This window comes from Sorex araneus, chromosome 10 (assembly GCF_027595985.1).
Source record: "Sorex araneus isolate mSorAra2 chromosome 10, mSorAra2.pri, whole genome shotgun sequence".
Taxonomy (NCBI): Eukaryota; Metazoa; Chordata; class Mammalia; order Eulipotyphla; family Soricidae; genus Sorex; species Sorex araneus.
This window is the reverse complement of record NC_073311.1, coordinates 22,643,197-22,666,053: the sequence shown is the minus strand read 5'-3', so window position 1 is coordinate 22,666,053 and position 22,857 is coordinate 22,643,197. Positions and strand designations below refer to the sequence as shown.

Sequence of the window (22,857 nt, the reverse complement as noted above, 5' to 3'; positions counted from 1 at the left end):
AGGAAGAAGAAAATACATAATTTAGGATTTTTATTTTGCTCTTCCTCTGGAGCAAGAGTCATTTAGATTAAGGATGCAAAAAGTTAGCTGAAAGGCTTTTTGCTACTATTATATTTCTGCTACTATTTAAAGTACTACAGTATCAAATTCATTCTTTATATTAAATAAGAATGTCAAGAAATATTTATCTTGTATAGTCTGCTTCGTAACATTATGGTCTGATGACAACAACTTGAAGCAATATCAATTCTTAAGAGTTGTTTCTATAATTTCTATTTCTGGTGGATTTCAAGTTAATACCAGGTTTGATTACTTTGTCAGCAACCATGACAAAGTTGCTAAGCAGCATAGCAAGAAATGATTATAAGACTAGAGAGAAAGGGCAGTATCAGTGTGACACATGGATTCTTTAATCTCTTTTAATTCAAAGTACCAAAAATGTATGAAAAAATCTCAAGTAATTCCAAATAAACTGTCAGCATCTTTGGGTATCATATTACTTTACTGAACATGTCTAAGTACTGGTCATGACATCCTTTAAGGGTGGGTACCACTCAAAGTCCCAGCCTTCTACACCATCTCAGGCAGACTTGCTTTTTTTAGATCTCATAGAAAGTGAACCCAAAGGGTATGTTCTGTCATGAAGCTGGGTCTCTGATGCTGAAATGGAAAGAATAATCACTCTAGCAAATTAGGCACCTCCTAAATTTGAAACAGAAAGAAAATTTGTTTAAGTTTTACGGTAAGATCTGAGAGTTAGACCAAAGGTCATGGGATGGGAGATATGGGGGGAGGTTGAAGAATTAAAAGCCAGATGAGAAAGAAACAATGACTAAAGTGAACCACAGATAAAGGGTGTCCAAGCAAGCCTGAGTAAGCAGATAGAGAAGTCACACAGGGATTGTCTAAATGACACGAATGACATCAGAGAATTCATGATTTCCTGCTTCTGAAAGACGAAAACCATTCTTCATCAGTCATCTGTTGCAGGTGTTCTGTTTCGAGGATAGATTTTGTAACAAAATGACACAGAATGGCTGGAGAGATGGTACAGAGAGCTTTTACACTTGCCTGGTACACTGTCAACCCAGGTTCAAGTCCCAGCAACACATATGATCCACTGGCCCCTGCCAGACGTGATCCCTGAGCACAGAGCCAGGAGTATGCCCTGATCACAGTAGGGTGTGGCCAAAACAAAACAAAATAAAGGAAAACATAACCAAAACAATGACACTGAAATGTTTCCTTGGTGTTTTCAATTATAATTATCACAAACCCACACACACCATTGATTAGTCTCTGAAATAGAAAGTGATTAATCAGAATGTTACTGAGAAGGAAAACACCTGGATATACTTTACACATAAAGAAAAAAACTAATTAAAATGCTAAGATAAAGAAGTGAACTATAGCAGCCAGGAAGATAGCTCAAATGGATGGAACAAATGTCAGTCTGTGGCACCTCATATAGTTCCCAAGCATTGTCAGGAGTGATCCCTGAGCACCAATGGGTGTACCCTATCCCCCAATTAACTAAAATAAAATAAAACCATACAATTCAGAAATAAATACTGGAAGGGAAAAACTTTAACATATCTTCAAAATGAGAGTCAGGTAACATTAAACTTAAAAATAACATTAAGTATTAGTTTTTAATGGTCAAAACTAAATTTATGAGAAATATTTCTGAATTATATTACTAGGTACTAAAGAAATAAATCATTAATTTCTCCATATAAAATATATTACATAGAAGAAAAGTAAATCCTGGGTTTTATAATCAATAATGAAGGAGAAGAGCTGATGTAATGAAGGAGAGCCAATTAGCCATAAGAAATCAAATATGTCACTGGAAAGATAGCAAGTAAACAAATGCTGAGGGAGCTATTCTATGTCCTAAAAGAAAATCCCAATTCTTACATAAAACAAACAAAATGATTCTTCCATGGGAAAACTAGGCATATGTAAGCAAATATATATATATATATATATGTACATGTATATACATATATATAGGAAAGAAATTAAAGCAAAGTAATCCAAGGACTGAGAAATCTATGCTTTGGCATGAAAGCATTTTAAAACACATGAAAATTATTTGCATTGTTCAAATTAAAACAACAATGAGATATCATCTCACACCACAGAAACTGGCACATATTCAAAAGAACAAAAGCAACCAGTGCTAGCGTGGATGTGGGGGAAAAGGGACACTCCTTCACTGTTGGTGGGAAAGCTGACTGGTCCAGCCTTTCTGGAAAACAATATGGACAGTCCTTCAAAAACTAGAAATAGAGCTTCCATATGAACCCGCAATACCACTTCCGGAAATATATCCTGAGGATGCAAAAGAGCACAGTAGAAATGACATCTATACCTACATATTCATTGCAACACTGTTCACAATAGCCAAAATCTGGAAACAACCCGAGTGCCCTAAAACAGATGACTGATTAAAGAAACTTAGGTACATATACACAATGGAATACAATGCAGCTGTTAGGAGAGATGAAATCATGAAATTTGCTTATAAATGGATAAACATGGAGAGTATCATGCTAAGTGAAATGAGTCAGAAAGAGAGGGACAGACATAGAGGAACTGCACACATTTGTGGAGTGTAGGGTAGCATCACATGAGGCTGACACCCAAGGACGGTAGATACAATGGTCAGGGGGATTGCCCCATAGCTGGAATCCTGATTCATGAGCTGAGGGGAGAAGGCAGATGGAATAGAGAAGGGAAAACTAAGAAAATGATGGCTGGAGGAACCAGTTAGGATGGGAGATGCATGTCGAAAGTAGATAATGGACCAAACATGATGACCTCTCAGTGTCTGTGTTGCAAGCTATAATGCCCAAAAGTAGAGAGAGAGTTTGGGGAATATTGTCTGCCATAGAGGCAGGGGGAGGGTAGGAAAGGGAGGGTATACCCGGGATATTAGTGGTAGGGAATGTGCACTGGTGGAGGGATGGGTGTTTGATCATTGTGTGACTGTAACCCAAACATGAAAGCTTGTAATTATTTCATGGTGATTCAATAAGATTAAAAAAAATTTTTTTAAAAGAAAATTATTTGCATTGTTTACTAATTTACCTTAGGTGTGAGATAATTACTTGGTGCAAGGTCAAATAAAATGTTTTGAATTATCAAGTATATCTGGACAAATATATCCTATCCTGGTACTAGTCTTAATAATTTTAATTAAAAAGTTCTTCCTAATATAATAATTTGTAACATGATTCAAATTATTTAGTAATAAATTTGTATTTGAATTACCACAGTTAACATTTAGTAAAAGTTAACTTTAAAATTCACTTTATATAACTTGTACATGTATAAAGGACATTATTTTTAAAAATACATACTTGGCTTTAGTAGGAAGAGAGACCCATACAATCTTCGAATTTAAAATTTTAGACTTTTAATATTCTTAATATCAGAACCTTATTACATAAATACTAATGAAAAATCACAATGCAGATGCTAAATTATTTATTCAAGTTGTATTGGCTACTAGAAGATTGAAAGAATATTTGCTGTGTCCTTTCTTTTTTATGTATAGGCAGATAAATCCTATTAAAGTTTTAAATTCAATAAAATGCATTCATTTTAACTGAAGGATAGCTGGCAAATTAAAGTGATGGTAAGTAATTTGGTTTACACAGCCTAATACCTAAATCTTAATTGTTCTTCCCTTCAAAGGAAGTGCTACTTTTGTAGTAAGGAACCAATAAAACCGCTCAGTTGTGTAGAGTCAAACACAAGGATATACTTTCAGGCGCATATGCTGCCTAAGCACGTGTGCTGCTTTCGCCTGCGTGGCCAAGCACATGTGGTACCTGAGCACATGTGTGCCTGCATCTCCCCTCTTGAGATGTGTACTTTTATGCTTTCTTATCTAACGCTGGGATGCGTGGAGGGACTCTCTCTGCCCTTGGAGAAGCCCGCATTCTCTCTTGAGAGCATTTCTCTGTCTCTCTTCCTCTCCACTCTCCCACTTTATCTTCCTCCTTCCCTTAAAAAATCATCCAAATAAAATATGTTTTACTTCAAAAAATATATATATACTTTCACCAATTTCACCAAGGAATCAGAGTCAAGGTAATGTGCACTGGTGGAGGGATGGGTGTTCTTCTTAAACTGCTTTTAGTACAACCATTATTTGAAAAATATCAGGGCAAGAATTATGATTTCTCTACTGTAAAAGCAAACAAAGAGTTAAATTAACAGTGGTACAGGTGGTTACTAAGAATTCACTAAATTTCCAGCATTTTTCAAAATTACCTAAAAAGAACAAAAAGAAATATAATGCATAATGTCCACTGTCAAAATACTAGAAATCTTTGAATAATTCTGTTCTGGTACATAGCAGAGAGTAGGCTGTGTTAATTAACAACTTTCACATTTTATAAATGCTAAAAAATGATTATTCAATGAATGAAATTATAATTCATAATTAAAATTGAACTGTTGTCATGTAATAGAAAATGTACAAAGATGGTAATTCAAAGATTTTAAAGTTTTTAGTAAATACATTTAAACAAGTGTTTTCCTATACAAAATAAAAATAAAGTTAGCAGATTTATATTTAACTTCTCAAAATAATGTCACAAAAATCTATAACATTAACTATATATCCAATGGAAATTGTCATAATTATCAAAGATATTTTCTTTTTCTGGATTTAACTACTCAGAAAAGGAAAATTTCAAAAATATTTCAAAAAAAATTCAAGACTTGTATTTTTTTTTAAAGAAGAAAATGCTATACATCCTTAATCTAATGAAACTGGGAAAATTGTTTAAGAAAGAGAATCCAAGATCCTGAGACAACATATGGAATTATATAGTGCTTTCTAACAAGTTCTCCATGTAAAGAGTTAATACATAAAGTCTAAGGGTGGCGTGTATATTTCACACTAAAGGCAAGCATATTTTAACAAATATTACAGCATTAATTGCAGCCTTGTGGATTTTATTTTCATTAAGACTGGTTTAAATTTTAACAAGTAATTTTCTAGCTCTTATTATATGAGTTTATGAGAAATCCAAACTTGAACTTGTAACACAAATTCGAACTTGTGACACACAGTTCGAACAATAAAAGTATACACAATGTTGTTGCATATAAAACAATCAGAAAATAATGAGGTGCTTACTTTTGACATGACAATTATAAATACAATAAGATGCAAGCAAAGAACTGATAAATGTTAGTTATAAATGTCACTTTGAGGGAGGCAGGGAAAATCTGTTACAGAAATACTCCAAAAAAAGACAATAGAGAAACAGAGCTAGAAAATACCCTTGAGAGACTGCTATTGACATTTTGATTTTATGGAGATGATAACTGGGAGTGAATTAGAGTTTTCAAAGAGCAATGATATGATATTAGTGTATTACAAAAATTGATAAATTGAAAAAACATTGTAATGATGAATATGAGTTATAAAGATCACCTATAGGCTATAGAGAAACTATAGTGGTTAATGTACTTGCCTTGCAAGGCCTATCTTAAACTATCAACCCCAGATACCATATATGATTCCTGGGGCACTGACAGGAATCATACCAGGCATAGAGCCAGGAGTAATCCCTGACACATAAGGGTGTGATTGAAACCCACCCCCCCAAAAAAAATTAAAATGTAAAGGCCATCTTTAAATTGAATGTTAGGTCTTTATGGGTTGATTTAAAACTTGTCTGACAGTTATTAGCACTGTAGGAACAGATTCAACACATGACACTTGTGGAAGAAAGGGCAAAGCCAAGAATAAACATCCGGTTCCGTCAATATACAATGAACATCAAAGTTCCCAGACTGGTGCCCTATACTGGTGACACAATGATAACTAAGACTTGATCCTTCCCTTGAAGAAATCAACTCAGTCATCCACAGTGTAAGCTAGGAGAGCCAACAAAGAAACAAAGGAGAAACAAGAAGAGGTATCAGATGCTCAGTGAGCATAAGAGCATAATAACCAGAATATCAGGGAATGGAGAGAGAGAGAGAGAGAGAGAGAGAGAGAGAGAGAGAGAGAGAGAGCAGCAGGTAGTGTCTAGCCTTGCACTCAGCTGACCCTGGGTTTGATTGCCAGCATCCCAAATGGTTCCCTGAGCACCACCAGGAATTATCTCTGAATGCAGAGCCAGGAGTAAATCCTGAGCACTTCCAGGAGTGGCCCAAAAACAAATAATCACCAGAAGATCAAAAGAGAAGGAAACTTAAAGTTGTGTCAGCCATTCCCTCAAATATCAAAGGAAGCCAGTATCTTATATAAAACTTTGAAAAACAAGTACTCCGTTTACATGTTCCAGTCACGAAATTGTCACTGTTTCAGGTTTCTCACTTTTCAACCTAAACCTTGGGATACGAGAAAATTCTCATATGTAACTGTTTGCTGAAATAAGACTTCTTCTAGAAGGACAAATACTTAGAGAATATTATGAATCACTGTGCTTCCATGTGTGCCAAACTTAATTTTAAATTACTCCAAATGAACAAAAAAATCTTGTTTTATATGACAACTTGTTGTCATATAAAAGCCTTATTCAGAACAAAAAACAAAGCATGCATTCAAGATCATCACAAGGTACTATACTATACATCTTATAGGTACTATAACATCATTTCTCAATGAAGCTATTTTGCTTATTTTTATATAACTATTCTCTAAAACTTATTTTTATTCACTTAAAATTTTAATTCAGAAACTGGTGATATTTAGGTAGATGTTAAGTCTAAAGAAAACCCAAATGTTTTAAGAAATTGTTTAACATGTTTATAAGTTCCAGAGTCTTCGCCATAACATATCACCAAAATGTCTAGAATTGAGAATTATTATTTGATTCATATAAATATAAATAATTCATGGTCTACTGCTTGGTTTAATGTCATGTTTGTACTCACAAAAGTAAGCCAATAAAAACTGGTTGACTGTCTTGAACAGCTATTATATACTAACACTATCTAAATTCTATCTGTATTTCTTAATCATTAAGACCCATCTTGTAGGTACAATTACAGTGCTCATTTTACTAGTGAGGAAACAGGGACAGATAGTCTAGTTATACCTAAAATGTAAATATTAATGTTATCATAACCACATCACCTCAATAAAAAAGGATGTGGCCTGTTATTTATAAATAATAAAACTTAAGAAAATACCAAAATTTGTTTTAAATTGCTGTAACTTTTATAGGTTTTATTAACGGTATATGGATTTGATGTAGTATGGCCTAGCATACTTGTTTTTTAATCTTCACCTAAATGCAGTAAAGGTGATTGGGACATACCTTTATTAAAAATACCTGGCAATCACCAATATAATCATATTCCAGTCCATCAAAGGAATGATAATGACGGTCTCCATAGATTGTGCATACTGCCGGACATGGATAATAAGTACAATTGAACATTCCTCGTCGACAAACACTGTTAGGAAAGAGAACATGTTACCTTGCTAGGAAATTTGACTAGTATTTTATAGCTGCATCAAATTTAAAAGGCTGGTATTCAATTGCATGTACTGAAATTATAGTCTTTAAAATTTGTACCAGTGAATCCTGATAACATTTATTGCATTGACAAATTAAATACATATCTCCCACTTTATTTAAATTAATTATCTCCACAACCAAGCCCAGAAATTGTACTGGGGTCAGTGAAAATAGAAGATGGAATGACAAATTGTCAATAAACATGCATGTAACTGACAAAAATATTTCACATTTTTCTTATTTATTTTTCATATATTTCATATTTTTCATTTTAAGTCAACTTAAACATTAGGCATTATGTCCTTCATGAATATAGAAATTTATTTCAAAAAATTGTATTTCTATTTGTGTTATGGTATTCCTCTGTCTTATTTCTAATATGAAAGTCTTCCATTAAGCATGATCTTCTTTTTGGAACATTTTTCACTTTCTTATGAACTTGCAATTCTTTTCCCTGATAAATTTTCAAATAGTCATTTTTCACTCTTTTGTCTGAACTGAACAAAGGCACATAAAAAATAATGATATGGTTCCCCTATGTATAGCAGCTTTCTACCAACTCCTGAATGTGTTCAAAATTTATTGTCTTAGTGAATCTTCATTCCTATTTTTACTGAAGTCAGTCACACTAAGTAAATTTGGAAAGATGAAATGAAAACAATCATTTGAAAGATATATCTTTTAGTAAATGGAATCTCATTACCAGGTATAACAAGGTGTAGCAATGACTTCTCCTGAGAGGTACTCCCAGTCTTTCCAGATACACGGACAGCTTTCAGGAACATAACACTTTCCTTTGTGCTCTGCCATTCTTCCAAATAAAGAGGTAAATGTGATTTAGGGCAAATTATCGATGTCAATTTGAGAAACTCAGTATGCTTATCATCTCCCAAATCATCTATATTGATTGCAACTGTCATAAGCATGTGCTATTCTGACCTACTGAGGAATAAAATCAATTCTTTACCTTCTTCTCCACATAGTGTACATTGTTGGCAATTATAGGACAGTAACAAAAATCATTCTAGGTAATGACTATAATTTGTGATTGATTTATGAAGGGAGCTGGTCTCCCAGGGATTCTCAGCTAATTGGCCTTTAGTTCAAGGTGGGGATCTGGGGCTGCAGTGCTGCTCAGACCTTTTTCTACCAAGGGTTACTGGACCACCCACGCAGTGCTCACAGAACTCCACTGCTCCCACAATGCTCAGGGTGCCATGTGCCAGGGATCAAACCCAGGGTCAGTCACATGCAAGACAGGCACCACAATCCCTATATTATCTCTCCAGCCCCTGATTTGTACAATATTTTAACTTTTTGACATCATTTAAAAAATTAAAGAGAGACAAAATTGTAAATTTCACAATAAGTGGACCTATTTGTAAAACAATAAAAGAGGAAATAAGCTCTTTTCTTCAATATTTATTACTTAGAATATCATCTGTGGAGTCTAAGAATTGTTAATAAAAGAGTAAACTGTGAAATGAATAATTTTTTTTTTGCTTTTTGGGTCACACCTGGTGATACACTGGGGTTACTCCTGGCTCTGCACTCAGGAATTACTCCTGGCAGTGCTGGGGGACCATATGGGATGCTGGGAATCAAACCCAGGTCGGCAGCGTGCAAGGCAAATGCCCTACCCGCTGTGCTATTGCTCCAGCCCCAAAATGAGTAATATTTTCAAAGTCTTCTTTTATAAGTTCTGAAAGTTAAAATAGCATTATTTTAGGTGTATTTTGAAGAGTCACTACATCAGGTGTCTCATATTCTTTATTTATGCATCAAGATTTTAATATTGGTTTCTATAAAGCACTTTTTTCTTGAAAGATTATCCTATAAAAAATACACAACACATAAGTATAAAAAGTATTTCTCAGAATCTGAGAAGAATTTTTGTGTTAACAAATATTTTAGATAAAATTTTAAATATATATTTAGATTATACCTTAGTATCCTAAATATATACATATGTATTTCAATATTCACATAATGTTTTTATAGTTAGTTTCAAAAATAAAATAATAAATAATTTGAATACACGTTACTAAGATAATTGTCACTGTATCACTGTCATCTCGTTGCTCATCAATTTGCTCCAGTGGGCACCAATAACGTCTCCATTGTGAGACTTGTTGCTACTGTTTTTGGCATATTGAATATGCCATGGGTAGCTTGCCAGGCTCTGGCGTGCGGGCGAGATACTCTCAGTAGCTTGCCGGTGTCTCTGAGAGAGATGGAGGAATCAAACCTGAGTTTGCCACGTGCAAGAAAAACACCCTACCCGCTGTGCTATCGCTCCAGCCTACATATATATATATATATATATATATATATATATATATATATATATGCTGAGGTAAGATCAAATATGGACAGAATTTCTTTTTCTGTAAAGAGGAAACAATTTGATAATAAAATAATTTTAATTATGACAGTAAAATAATTCACTGTTCACTGTCATCCCATTGCTCATCAATTTGCTCAAAGGGTCACCAGTAACGTCTCTCATTGTGAGACTTATTTGTTACTGTTTTTGGCATATCCAATATGCCACTGGTAGCTTGCCAGGCTCTGCCATGCGGGCGTGATACTCTCGGTAGCTTGCCAGGCTCTCCGAGGGGGGCGGAGGAATCAAACACAGGTCCGCCGAGTGAAAGGCAAACACCCTACCGCTGTGCTATCAACCGGTCAGTAAAATAATTACAGGTTAAAAATAGAAAACATATATTAAAGATTTTCTAAATTAGCTCTAAAAAGTTATAATCCAACAATATAAAATCAATGTAAGTTAGGAGATCTAAAGCATTTCTATTTTTCTCGAAGGGACATGATTACATGTTTCTTTAGTTTTTTCCTGTTTTAACTTTTTCAACAGAATTTTATTTTTTTTATTAATTAAATGTATTTGCTATGCACTAACTTTTAGGCTCCATTGAGAAATACAATGAATATCTTGTTCTTGATCACATGCTGGTGTTTAACACAAATACTCAATTGTGGTATAAAGACAGGCACATAGTAAATAAATCCATCTATATAAATAAGGCAGCATCCCACTTAGATGTCTTCCTAGAAAGCATAATTTCTCACCTCAACCCTTTTAAATACCTAGCCATTTTCCTGAGCTATGTGTCTCTCCTCTGCTTGGAAGATTTTTATTTCCTACTCTGCCTGTACAACTTCTCATCATTTAAGACTAAATTTTGCAAAATACTGTATGTCCCACACTTCCCAAATTTTACAGGAGGATTCATTAGAATGAACTGTGAGTTCTTTATTAACTTTAGAGATAATTCAAGAAACAATGGAAGCTAATAATTTTGAGTACTTTAACTATTGGCCCAGTCACTATTGTAAATACTCTAAACATGCCACTAAATCATCTATTCTTAGTGACAGTGCAATGAGATAAATCATCTTGTAATCTTCTGTGTCATTCAGTATCCAGTATACTTAAAATTTAATGTCAATGCAGCGTTCCAAACATGGAGTGTTCACAAACCATGGTTTCCTAGTGATTTAGGTGAGGGATGCCTCACTAAAATGAACCACAGTCACTATATAATCAGCCTAAATAGCGGTTTTATATGGTTATGCTAGCAACTGAGTTTTTCATAACTAATCAAGAGTGGGAAAGTGATGAAAACTACATATCACTGTAAGTTATCTGATTTAGGTTTGGGTAGTGAGGTAAGTAATAAGCAAGTACTTAGCATCTACCATGTACAAGGCAAATGCCCTACAAGCTGTGTTATTTTACATTCAAATTATTAAGTAACTGACCCCAAAGTGCTTTGTATAATAAGACAGACAGCATTTGCACCCATTTCTATAGGATTGCATTTTGAAAAATCCACAATGATTTATAATTTTTGTGGCCCTCTTCTACTCATGAGAGTATAAGATAAATGCCAGGAAAACCAGTGGTACTAGGCTTATTGTCATACAATAAGTGCCAAGGTCACAAAGAAAAATGTTCCTAGCTACATTACTACAATTTTATAACACTTTATAATTTGCAAAAATACTATTTATAAAAATGTTAAAAAATATATAAAATTTTGCATAACCCAATTATTTCTAAATAAGAGTCCATTTAGTCTTTAAACCAATCATATTTAATATGCTAATCAAAAGTAAGAAAGAAAGTTCCTTTTATTAATTTTTATTTAATTTACTACTTTTGTTTTGGGGGGGATACACCCAGTGCTTAGGGCTTTTTGTTGGATGAACTCAGGGAACAATATGCTGTGCAGGGATTTGAACCAGGGTTGGCCATATGCAAGGTCAATACTTTAAACTCTCTCCACTCCCAAATTTCATTTTTATAATAAGATTTGATCAGTAAACAGAGAGCCATTGTCAAGTTGAGACTCAAAGATGACAGTAATTTTTTATAATAGAATACAAGAATATAATAGAAAACAAAATTAGAATGTGGTCTTATCTAACCAGCTATTTGTCTCTAAAGTTGTGCTCAACTCAATTATATGTTTCAGTTATTTAACTATACTAAATTTTACAGGTTTTAGTTATTTAATCATACTAAAATCTCATTTCTTTTTTAATTTTTACTAAAATATTCTTCTTCATCTTCTTTATGGACTGGTTCCTACTTGCCTTTATCTGTCCCTATAGGGCTACTTGTTCTTGCAACCTCCTCCTATGCCCTACCTTTTTATAGAGATGATTGCACTCTCATGATACTTGGCCCCTTCTATTCATTCAAAATAGGACTATTTAAGCAAATGTAATTTTTCTTGGAAGCAGATTTCAAACCCTCTCTCTCTGTATTGCTTAATTTATATGCAATATGCCCAAGAATCCTTTTTGTGTCTATATACACCCAGGAAAGATAGGTAACCTGTTTGCCTTAGGTGGCACTCTCTCTGTGAAGTGCCTCTATTCATTTCTTGAAGAGTAAGGGCAGTAGAGTCCAGCAAGGATGTGTGTGCCTGTAAGGAAGCTAATAACCACCAGATTATAGATTTGCTTTACACATGTATTAGAAAAGTCTTCTACTTAATGAATGATATAAAGAGAAGAATGTACTGTAATAAAATAGTGATTCACATGCAAACACACACACATGCAAACACACACACACACACACATACCACATCTCATGTTAGTGCTGATTAAAGTTCAAAGCAATTTGTAGAGAGAGGTGGAGTGATAGTAAGCAACAGTATAGCAGATAGGGTATTTGCCTTACACATGGTAACCCAGTTTGATCCCTAACATCCATATGGTCCCCAGAGTTTTCTAGGAGCAAACCCTGAGTAAACCCTTAGCACAGCTAGGTGTGGTCCCCCCAAAACAAAAACAATAGTAAAATAAAATAAAATCAACTTGTAGAAAACCAGTATGCTGACGTCAGAAGAGCTGGAATGTGAATTCTGCCATTTGTCCCCCAATGCCTCTCTAGACTAATGGCAGTATTTTTTATAATATCTGCCATATAGTAATTGCACAGCAGAATACACAAATAATATGCAATCGAAGACCACCTGGGATAAAAAAACTAGATCATCCCAAAATAAACTATGTTCTCAAGTCATTGTATCAGCTTAATAATATTACAATACATAAATGTGCACGACAATTTAACCATGCTCTGTATAATGTGTAAGACATGAGTGAAGTAAAAGAATAACAATAGTCTATCAACTCTAAAATTATCCTCCAGAAATATGATAATCCTAGCTATTTTCGCACACATGTTGAAGAAAATTTGGGTTTTTAAACAAACCCTGTATGTTCTATATTTTCCAGCAAAAGAGGCTTACCCTGCAGCGCACACACAGCCACTTATACAGGGGGAGGAAGGGGCACAGGTGAAGTTCATGGCTAGATTTGCACATGTAGTCTCACAGTTGACTCCACCAGCTGGTAAGTCAGGGTCAGGAAACCTGCAGTCAAAATATTCTTTTCCCTCAGGGCAGGCATGAACTTCAGGGACAAGGCACAGATAAAATACACTTAACTATGTATCTGCTCCACAGGCAAACAGACATATTGATCATTCATTTACCATCAAAATAGAATCACTACAGAAAACTTTACAATTTTTATTCAGTAATACTTTGACTGTGATTTCTGGTTGATGGGCTTACACACATGCAATAGCCACATTTCCATCTTTCACCCAAATTTTCAAAATCAATTTTGAGTTTAAAAACCTCAGTTGCTCATCTACTTTTTCTGTGTGTGTGTGTGTGTGTGTGTGTGGTAAAACACATGCTTTGCATACAGGAGATTTGGGCTTGATCCCCAGCACCACAAAAAAATTTAATTAATCTAAAAATAGATAAAATTAAAACCTTAGCTGCCACCTAGAAATAATAGCAAGTCGTATATAATGTTGAGGTCGAGAAACAGGAAATTTTTATAAATCCAGGCAATTTTTGAGGTATGCTGATACAATATAGTTAAACATTTACAAAACCAAATGTATATAATGATGAGCATGTGATAGTTTTTGGCCTTGTGTGCCTCTGAAAAATTTTAGTGATTTCCAATCACAGATAGGTACCAGTAGTCCTATACTGTAAAAGTGAAGACTGGGCATAATTATAGGCAGAGTAAGGATTGCACATTCTTCCAAGAAGCTCTTGAGTTCACAAAGATAGGAAAGATATCTTATTTGAGGCCAAAAGATGCAAATCCTAAGAAATTCTCATGAGAGGTTTGACCACACAAGCTTCCCTTCTTTAAATCTGAGCTACCCTAAAGCAAATAGAGCAAAACGAGGACTTCCCCCAACTTACTGAGTATCGTGTGCCCACGAAAACACTTTTTAAAAGAGTGCCATATGTTCTGAATCCTCTTAAGGTAAATGCAGGGATTGAAGCAATAGAACAGTGGGTAGAGTGATTGCCTTGCATTCTGCCAATCTAGGTTTGATCCCCAGCATCCCTTATGGTCCCCTAAGCACCACCAGGAGCAATTCCTGAGCACAGAGCCAGAAATGACCCCTGAGCACTGCTGGGTGTGGCACCCCAAAAAAAGTAAATGTAGGGCATACAATCCAAACTAATTTATAAAACCAGGTGTAAATATGCAGATAAATAATAAAGCAACCACTCACAATGAGGATTATCAGCCTACATGTGTTCTATCCATGAAATTTTATAATTATTTGCCTAGAATTTCTCTACATCAAAGGAAAATTTGAGGCATTTTTGTATGATGAAAGAAATATGCGTATCCTTCCTAATATTTTTCAGGAGCACTATGCAGCATAAATAATATAGAGAGAGATAGCAGAAGATTTGGTTTTGGATGCCATTTTTAATTGATGAATGCTAGCCCTGAAGCTTCCCTTCTCATAAAGCAGAAGAAAACTGTGTCATAGACATTACTTGGCCATTGAGAGTAAAGCACTCAGGCCTCACCTGAAATACTAAGACTGAATTCATATTTTGACAACATTCCAGGTGATTGTATGCACAATAAAACCTGCTAAGACTAAAGAAGAGTTTTTCAACTGCTTTTTAATATGTGGCTTACAAGAGACATGTGGATAACCTATTCCTACAGCTCACGAGGCACCGTGGGTGGTTCTAGTGGGATAGGCAGCAGCTCTCTGGGTTGATCAACTACCCATCAGCAGTCTTAAGTGTTTGCCCCAATCATTTTATCCTATCATAATTCACAATATAAACAAAGTTAGGAAGTACTGGAGCACCGCATTAAGAACCATTCCCACAGTTAAATCTTGCACATAGTAAGAGAGATGCAACTGAAGTACAACTCGAGAGAGAGCAGTGTTTAGAACCAATGTCCTGGGGGAGAGAACTTGTGGTTAAATCTTACCAGTAGAGGGCGTAGCTGATTCATCACATTCCACAGTCCCATTTGAACACTGACTAGAAGAAAAGCAAGAAATAAATGAATTAATACAAACTTTAATTTTGGTTGCATTTCAAAAACAATATTCCTTATCATAAATCACTTATAATATACATGAGGTTTACTTTTATCCCACAGGTGGAAAAAGATTCAAAGGACTTTGAACCACTTTGAAAAGATCTGAACACTTTTTCAGCAAACCCTTTTCTGTGTGGGGTACTGTGATAGCCATGAAGGACAGCTATAAATACCAAAGTCATCATTTTACCAGAGTTTTTATATTGTAGTTGAAGAGGAAGACACACAAAGAATTTCTGTATGGCACAGTAACATGGAAATATTTCAAGATATAGAAGTGAAATACAGGAAAACATTGGAAAGTCTATAGACAGTTCAGATTAAGGCAGTGAAAAAAGGTAGTCTGGAAAGTTTTGAAGAATGTATGGAACCTATTAAATGGGCATAATAAAATTATAGCAACAGTACCAAGCCATGTGGAGGTTCAACAGCGTTCTTTGCAATCAAGTGTAATGGGGCAAGTAATGGGATTCAAGATGGAAAGATGAACAAAAGGCAGTTTTTCCCATCAGGATATTAAGATTTCATTCCTGTGGAAGCTATGTAGTTGGTTTTCATTCTAGAAAATTCACTTCTTTTTAAATTGAATTTAATTAATTTATTTTAATGAAAGTACCATGATTTACAAAGTTATTCATAGTTGGGTTTTAGACATACAATGCTCCAGCCCTGAGCCCAGTATCAGAATCAACTTCCCTTCATCTACATTTTGTAAGTTCCTTCCCATATAACACGCCCAAACCTTGAACCTGTCCTCTTGCCAGGCACCTTTTAAAGTTCAGTTGCTAAACTTTGGGTCTCATGATTTCAGAGTTGTTGACTCTGTGGTTTGGATATTTAGCTCTATCATTAGCAGCAGTAATGATGATCAAGGTTAATTACATCTTTGCAACTTGCAATCTAAAATTGGGGCCGAGAGACCACCAGAGGGTACCTGCCTCTGGCCCGGGTGCCTTCTGTGTGAGAAAGACCCTGCAGAAGGAAGCTTTTATAGTGTGGGTACCTCAAAAAAGGCCTTCCTGTGCAAATGTCCTGCAGGAAGTGAGAAAGTGAGCAAGATGGCAGTGGGATTTGAACATACACACTCTGTGACTGTCCCTGAACGCCACTAATTAATTCTTGGTTCCTCTGACAGATCAGACCAGTGGTGGGCATTGTTTCCTGAGTTAATCTTCCCCTCCATATCCCATAAGATTTGGGCCTCTAAACTGAACTTTCACCAGGACAGCCTAGCTTCTCCAATCACATTGGGCCAATAGCCTATTATTCCAATCAATATACCTCCCAAACCCACAAAAGTAGTAGTGAGAAAATGAAGCAATACAACCTTAATCAGAGAGCAGCAATATGATCAGACCAAAGAATACATTTCTTGAATCAGCGCAAGAGGCTCCACACAATTACACAGAAACACCAAAATCGGAAAAAAAAATGTTTTTGACAGGGAAAGAAGAGATCATGACTCACCAAGAGACCATGACTCAGCAAGTCCTCTCTAGCAGTGGGGATTTGAGGAAGGGGACACTGATCATGTGTTGGAAAGAATCACATCAGCATCCAGATGACCTCAGGCTACCATGGAGGTACAGCATACAACTTCAAGGGAAAACAGTGCAGACCTCCATCACAAGAAGTGGATTAAGATAGGAGCCCTAAAACCTCAGGAAGAAATATCTCCTACATAATCTCGCTGAGATTTTATAGAGAGTAATGTGTGTGTGTATATATATGGGACAGTGAATCTCGCTGATAAGGAATTCAGAGACAAAATGGTAAGGATGTTTAATGAGCTCAAAAAAACAGAGGAATGGACATCTAATACAACACAAAAGGATATGAGAAATAAGAAAACTATTAGCAAAAGTGTCATTGCTTTTAAAAGTTTGGTAGATGAAATGAAAAACTCAATGGATGCCCTCAAGAGCAGAGTTACAACAGCTGAAGAAAGAATCAGTGAGGTTGAAGATAAAATGGAGAAAACCTCCAGGCAACAGGAGAAGATAGAAAAAGACCTTAAAATAAACCAATAGCAGACAAGATAACTTTGGAATGAATTCTGCAGGAACAATATAATAATCATCAGAGGTACAGCAATGCAACTCCAATGAGGAAGCAACAAAGACAACACGTCTGAAAAATTCCCAGAGCTGAAGAATGCAGGCATTTAGATCCAGGAAGCCTAAAAGGTACTGGTTTAAAAAGAATCTAATATAAACACCTCAAGACATATCCTAGTCATAATGATGAAAAAAATAGAGATACAATATTAGAAGCAGTAAGATCAAAGAAGGAAATTACACACAAAGGAATGTCCCTAAGATTTACATCGACCTATCGAATGAGATCCTTCAGCTCAGTATAGTAAAACGACAAATAAGCAAACAGAAATAAAAACTTAATGAAATGAAGGCCTCGCCCAAGAATAGTTTACCCAACCTGACTCTCATTCAGATTTGAATAAATGATACACAATTTCAAGAGTAAACAACAGCTCGGGAACTTCATAGATTCAGAACCAATTTGGAAAGAAGAACTTAAAGGGCTACATAAAGGCAAAGCAAGCACCACAAATACACCAAACTTCACAGAAAGATTACACAAAACTCTATGACAATAATCTCAGTATCAATAGTCTAAACACATCAATTAAGAGACACAAACATAGCAAAATGGATTGAAAAATTGAATCCAATATTCTGCTGCCTATAAAGAAACACAGATGAGAGAACAGACTCAAAGTCCCCAAGACTAGAAAACAGTTCTTCAAGAAAACAACTCAGGAGCTGGAGCAATAGCACAGTGGGTAGGGCATTTACCTTGCATGTGGCCGACCCGGGTTCGATTCCCAGCATCCCATATGGTCCCCTGATCCAGGGGTGATTCCTGAGAGCAAAAGATTCTCAGGTGATTCCTAAGAATCGCCAGGAGTGATTCCTGAAGCAAAACCAGGAGTAACCCCTGAGCATCACCAGGTGTGACCCAAAAATCAAAACAAACAAACAAACAAACTCATTCAAAAAGGCTGGTGTGGCTATACTAGTATCTGATGATGTAGATTTCAGACTGAAAAGACTTATAAGAAACAGTAAAGGCTATTTTTAATAATCAAGGAACATGTACATTAGGAAGAAATTATACTCCTAAGCATATGTGCACCCAATAAGGGACTAGGAAAATACTTAAAACAATTTAAGTTTTAAGTAAATTATTAGACTAAAAGAAGAGCATTGTAGCAACAGAATAGTAGTTGGAGACTTCAGCTCCATTTTTTTTACCTCTTGATAGATCAATGAGATTAAAACTCAGAAAGGAAATGTTGGCTTTAAAGGGAGAAATAGAAGTGAGGGGGGCTAATAAATATATAGGGCACTTCATCCCCTTAAAGCGAAATATATGTTCTTTCCCAGTGCACATGGGACATTTTCCAAGATAGATTATATACTGAGACACAGAATAAACCTCCAAAATATCTAAAGGATAGAAATTGTATCAACTATCTTCTCAGGCCATGATGCACTGAAAATATAAATTAATCACACAGAAACTGAGAATCAAATCAAACACCTAGAAATCAAAGAGCAAGCTACTGAATAACCAGTGGGTTAGAGAGGGAATGAAAGAGGAAATCAAAAGGTTCTTGGAAACAAATGAGAATGAGACACGAGCTTCCAGAACTTGTGTGACAGAGCGAGCAAAAGCATTGTTACGAGAAAAGTTTATAGCACTGCAAGCATTAATAAGGAAGAAAGGCCAACATAAATGACTTGACTTCACAGCTTCAGATATTGGAAAATGCTCAATAAAGAAGAGCCCATACAAGGCAGAAGGAAGAAAATAATAAAACCTAGAGCAGAAATTAATGAGCTGGAATCCAAAAAGTCCAAAAGATTAATAAAGCCAAGAGATTGTTCTTTGAAGAAATAAACAAGATTTATAAACAACTAGCAAGACTCACTAAAAGAGAGACAGAGACAGAGAGAACCCTAAAAATATGAATCAAAAATAAAAGGGGGGATGTCACAGAAATTCAAAGGATTATCAGAGATTATTTTGAGAATTTATGTCCCGAAACCACAGAAACTAGACAAAACTGGATAAATTCCTATAATTTCTCAAGACTAAACCAAGAAAATTTGCAATAGCCAAACAGAGCTATCATTACTGAAGAAATTTAATTGGTTATCAAAAGTCTACCCTCAAACAAAAGCTCAGACCCAATGAATTTCCTAGTTAATTTCTTCAAATCTTTATTTTTTTAATTTTATTGAATCACCACGTGATAGGGCATTTTACAAAGCTGATCATGATTTAGTTTCAGTCATACAATGTTCCAACACCCATTCTTCTATCAGTGTATAAATTCCCAGCACCAATGTCACCAGTTTCCCTCCCACTCACGCTCAAACCAACCCCGACTCCACCTACCTCTCTACCTTTATGGAAGGCATATCTCTCGCTCTCTCTCTTTCTCTCTCTCTCTTTCTCTCTCTCAGCATTATAATTTGCAATATAGAAAAATATAGAAGCTGAAAGGGCTGGAGTGAATGCACAGCGGGTAGGGTGTTTGCCTTGCATGCATCTCACCCACTCGGCAGAGCCTGGCAAGCTACCTGTGGCATATTAGATATGCCAAAAACAGTAACAACAAGTCTCACAATGGAGATGTTACTGGTGCCCACTCGAGCAAATCGATGAGCAACGGGATGACAGATGTTGAAAGGTTAAAATGTATATCCATTTACCTACTTTCGACTCTCAGTTCCTGTTCAGAGTGATAATTTCCAATTAATGTTGCACAGAGAAGCCTTCTCTATCTTAACTACCCTCCACCCCCCAAATCCTTGTGATAATTTCCAACCATTGACCAATCCTTCTGGCCCATTTTCCCTGGCCTTGGATATTAGTTTAATACTTTCGAAAATTTTTATATGCCATAAATGAATGTAGTTATTTTATATCTATATCTGTCCCTCTCTTTCTGACTCATTTCACTCAGAATGATACTCTCCAAGTATATCCATTTATAGGCAAATTTCATGACCTCATGTTTTCCTAATAGCTATGTAGTATTCCATTGCATAGAAGTATCACAGTTTCTTTATCCAATTGTTTGTTCAAACCTTAAAAGAGTACCTACTGCCAATCCTTTCTAGCTTTTCCAGGAAATTGAAGAAATAGAAACACTCCCAAACTGTTTCTATGAAGCAAACATCACCCTGATACCAAAAGCAGAGAGACACTACAAAGAAAGAGAATTACAGGCTTATAACCCTGATGAACACAGATGTAAAGACCCTTAGCAAAATACTAGCAAATAGAATCCAACAACTCATCAGAAAGATCATACACCGTGACATTATCCTTAATATCGTTGGTGTTGAAATATTATATGTCTAAAACTAAACTATTAATAACTTTGTAAATCACAACTCTTCCATAAAAAACAAGTAAGAAAATTGGGACCTAAGAAAAACTAAATATGAGAAAATTAATTTGCATATCTCATAATAACATATAGTGACAGGGAATAACAAGTCCAATCTCAAAAACTCCAACATAAATAGCCTTTCTTGGAGGTTCCAACTAGATTATGTACTCAACATTTGTGCCCAGAATAAACAGACTGAGTTAGAGAGCAGTGTCACATCATATAATACAAAGTGTGTTTAGGCACAGAAGAAAGCTAGGACATTAAGGAGAAGACTTGCTCACTGTGAATGAGAGAGGAACTGACAATGACTCCTCTCAGCTCAGAGGGCCACATTCTCTAGTTCATACTCCTTCTGGGGCACAGAGTTTTAAAGAGGAACAGCAACAAGATTTTATAGTAAGTGGGTTTTTCTTCTCATTGAGGAGTTATGACTCTTGTTTCTTGCAAAATGACAAATAAATCAAGTTAAGGACAGACTGCTATAAATTCAGGGCTGGGACAAATGGAGACATTACTGGTGCCTGCCCGAGCAAAATCGATGAACAATGGGAAGAAAGTGGTCAAGACTAGAAGCAAGACAAGAAAGAGAGAGACATTGCTAAGGCAGTGATGATGAAAATGGTGTGGGGCAAAGGGGAGTAGGAGAGTTGGATTGCAACTGGATACAGAAAGTAAAAGCCACTCGGGTTTATTGGCTAGCATGTAGAACAAGAGGAAGTAAAAAATGACTCAGAAATTTCTGGCTTTGGAAACTAACTAGGAGCATAAACTTACTAAAGAGAGTTTCAAGAGCTAGTTCCTTATTTTGATTTGGAGTGGGAAAACTGAGGAAAGACAGGTGGAGATAATAATAAAAATGAATTTAGCATAAGCAAAACTCTGTTATATATAAGCTATAGAGCCAGGCCAGGAAGGCTGTAAGCAAGCACTGAAATGCCAAATTGCCTGGGAATTCAATCTAGCATTATTCAACCAAGTGTTTAACTGCTGATGTTTCATCTTCCTCAGCTGTAAACTGCGGCTTGAGACAAGATATAGTGGTAAGTGTTTTAATAATAGAAATAAAACATCTCAAATGGTATTGGAACTATGGAAAATATATGCATAATAGCTAAATATAATTATTGATATTATAGAATTATTGCTATTCTCTACTATTATCCATGGACTTTCATGGTACAATTAAATGAGGAAGTTAGGAATTGGATATATATAGAACTGTAACTTGCTGCTTGGACTTGTCTATATTGCTATCAGACAGGTTTCAACCTGAATAAAGGCAATGCTATAAATAAGTGTTATCTCACTCTGATCAATGTCCCAAGGGTGGGTGTATATTGATTGCAGAGTGTGATGTGGTTTAATCCACTTTGAAACTGATGTCTTGTACTTTTTTAAGCCAATCAATAAACCACAAAATTAAACCCCTCGGGATATTAGAGTCATTGAACATTCATCTCACCCATACCTTCTACCTGAGACTCAAACTAACCAAAGGACTTCTTTCACTTGTTTCAAAATAAAGGACTCTTTAATTTACAGCTCATTTTTTTCAGTTATGAGTATAAGATTTGGAGTTTCCACTTTAAAATGCAACATATTTAGTCTATGGTATAATGTTCTATTAAGGTTATCTATATTTTTAATTGGTAAAGCTATATTTTTATTATTCTTGTTAAAATATATTAGTGTGTACTATTTATCAACTATAGTCATCATCATTAAAACCTACCATAAGCCTGTGGGTGTTGGGATGAGTTCTCCTGGTTGATAAATGTTGCCTCTATAATGACACCGGCAGTGAAATCTAATGAGGGAAACAAGAGGTTAAGTACAAAAGTAGGATATAAATTTTTCAAATACTAAAATTCATGCAGACCTGGGGGGCTAGAGCGATAGCACAGTGGGCAGGGCATTTGCCTTGCACGAGGCCGACCCGAGTTCGAATTCCAGCATCCCATATGGTCCCCTGAGCACTGCCAGTAGTGATTC

The 22,857-nt window shown here is 35.5% G+C and overlaps 1 protein-coding gene across 2 annotated transcripts in view; it reads right to left on the bottom strand.

Moving 5' to 3' along the window:
- OTOGL (otogelin like) overlaps positions 1 to 22,857 on the bottom strand; it is a 162,883-nt gene that overhangs the window by 89,689 nt on the left and 50,337 nt on the right. For both annotated transcript variants that reach the window (XM_004602698.2, XM_055118362.1), the window contains exons 21-25: positions 22,598 to 22,672; positions 15,321 to 15,373; positions 13,292 to 13,454; positions 8,206 to 8,313; positions 7,299 to 7,437 (exon numbers count right to left, since the gene is read on the bottom strand). In XM_004602698.2, coding sequence (XP_004602755.2) covers positions 7,299 to 7,437; positions 8,206 to 8,313; positions 13,292 to 13,454; positions 15,321 to 15,373; positions 22,598 to 22,672 — 538 coding nt within the window. The remainder of the gene's footprint in view (positions 1 to 7,298; positions 7,438 to 8,205; positions 8,314 to 13,291; positions 13,455 to 15,320; positions 15,374 to 22,597; positions 22,673 to 22,857) is intronic.